General features: G+C 33.7%; 1 protein-coding gene across 1 annotated transcript; it reads right to left on the bottom strand.

Moving 5' to 3' along the window:
- Positions 1-207: 207 nt before the first annotated feature.
- On the bottom strand, positions 208-1125 carry LOC125399310 (taste receptor type 2 member 14-like). Its single transcript, XM_048432785.2, has one exon. It carries the CDS (start codon positions 1123-1125, stop codon positions 208-210), a length of 918 nt encoding a protein of 305 aa, XP_048288742.2.
- Between the last annotated feature and the right edge of the window lie 397 nt (positions 1126-1522).

The following is a 1522-nucleotide window of genomic DNA, read 5'->3' as shown; positions in this document are numbered from 1 at the left end:
TTTTTAGAATTGTTTACTATAAGAAACCTGGGTATTACAATAAGTTTGGAGTATGTTTGTATAGTCCCATCTGAACAAATTTCCACAAAATTCAGAAAGTAAAAAAAATATGAAAAGCACAAATTTAGAAATTTAATAATTTCTTGTGAACCTATTCTCCAGTAAAATAGTCAAGCTGACATGAAGACTGATTTATGGATCTAAGTTTTACACATGTTTGCACCAATTCTTCAGCCACTGCAATACAGAAAACAAGTACTGTCTCAGCTTACTGTGTCCTAGAATGAAGACACATGAGTGTATGGAAGGAAAAATAGTTATAGCAACCCTTACAAACAGAAGAATTAGCTCTTTCTCTAAATCAAATGTCCACAATCCTACAACTAGAGACAGAAAGAAAGTGATGTAAAATAGAAGAAAGACAACTAAATTCTTCAAGGCTGTGATGTGGGCCAAGGTTCTGACATCTCTACATCCTTTGGTGTAATGCTGCATTTTCTTGATGTGTTTCCAAAGGGAGATGATTAGGAAAAGGAAAACTGTCAGGGATACACCAAAAGGTACCAATGTGAACATTAAACTTGGCAATAAAATAAGCCTGGGATATTCTACAAAACTTGAACTCAAACTGTTAGATGTGTTTCTTTTGTATCCATCAATCCAGGCATCAATATGTTTGATTACTAGAAAAATATTAAAAAATAAAAGAACCAGTGATAGCAACAATGCAATCAAAACCATCCTTTTAATTCGCCATTTTAGGTAGAGGAAAAGAGAGTTAGAAAAAGGGGCTATCTTGAGAAAATAAAAGATGCTGAGACTGGTAGCAAGCCAGATGCTGAAATGATTGCTTATATTCCAGGAAATCTCAGTTGTTCTTAATATGTTTCTAGTCATGAATGAAGGGGAGAATTTTATACACACTAACCAATCTAGAAATATAACCCACAGTAGAGAGAATCTGGTGATGGCCAGAGCAGTGAGGATCTGATCCACCGAAGGAATCTTTCTTCTCTTGACAGAGTCCACACAGTTAACCAGTGCTATGAATCCATTCCCCAAATTTCCAATGAAGAACTCAACAAGGAAAATGATTGTCAGTATGTTCTGTAGAATAGTAGCCATTCTTTAGGTGACCCCAAAAATCAGTTTCCAATGATGAATATTTAGTGGATTATTCTAAAATTCATAAATATTCTGTATAAAAGAAAGTACATACACAGTGTTAAAATATAAAAATGAAGATTTACTTGTGACTTACTTTTAGTTTTAGTATGAAAATCTTACATTTTTCCTCCAGCTTGACTGAACTTCTCTAGGTGCTGTGTGTGTAACGTGTCAGTCCATAGGGATGAAGGAACTACTGAATTCCAATATGCTAGAATGCAAATAAAGATGGGCTCATCTGCAATTTTTTTACTTCTATCCTTATATGTGAAGGTAACCCGTTACTTAATTTTATGAAATCAACATTACAAAATCAAAATTACTTTTAATTCTTTCTATTAACTCTGCAACCTAA

This window comes from Myodes glareolus, chromosome 3 (assembly GCF_982192425.1).
Source record: "Myodes glareolus chromosome 3, mMyoGla1.1, whole genome shotgun sequence".
NCBI classification, from domain to species: Eukaryota; Metazoa; Chordata; class Mammalia; order Rodentia; family Cricetidae; genus Myodes; species Myodes glareolus.
Note: the sequence above shows the minus strand (reverse complement) of the source record. Positions and strands in the feature narration are given on the sequence as shown.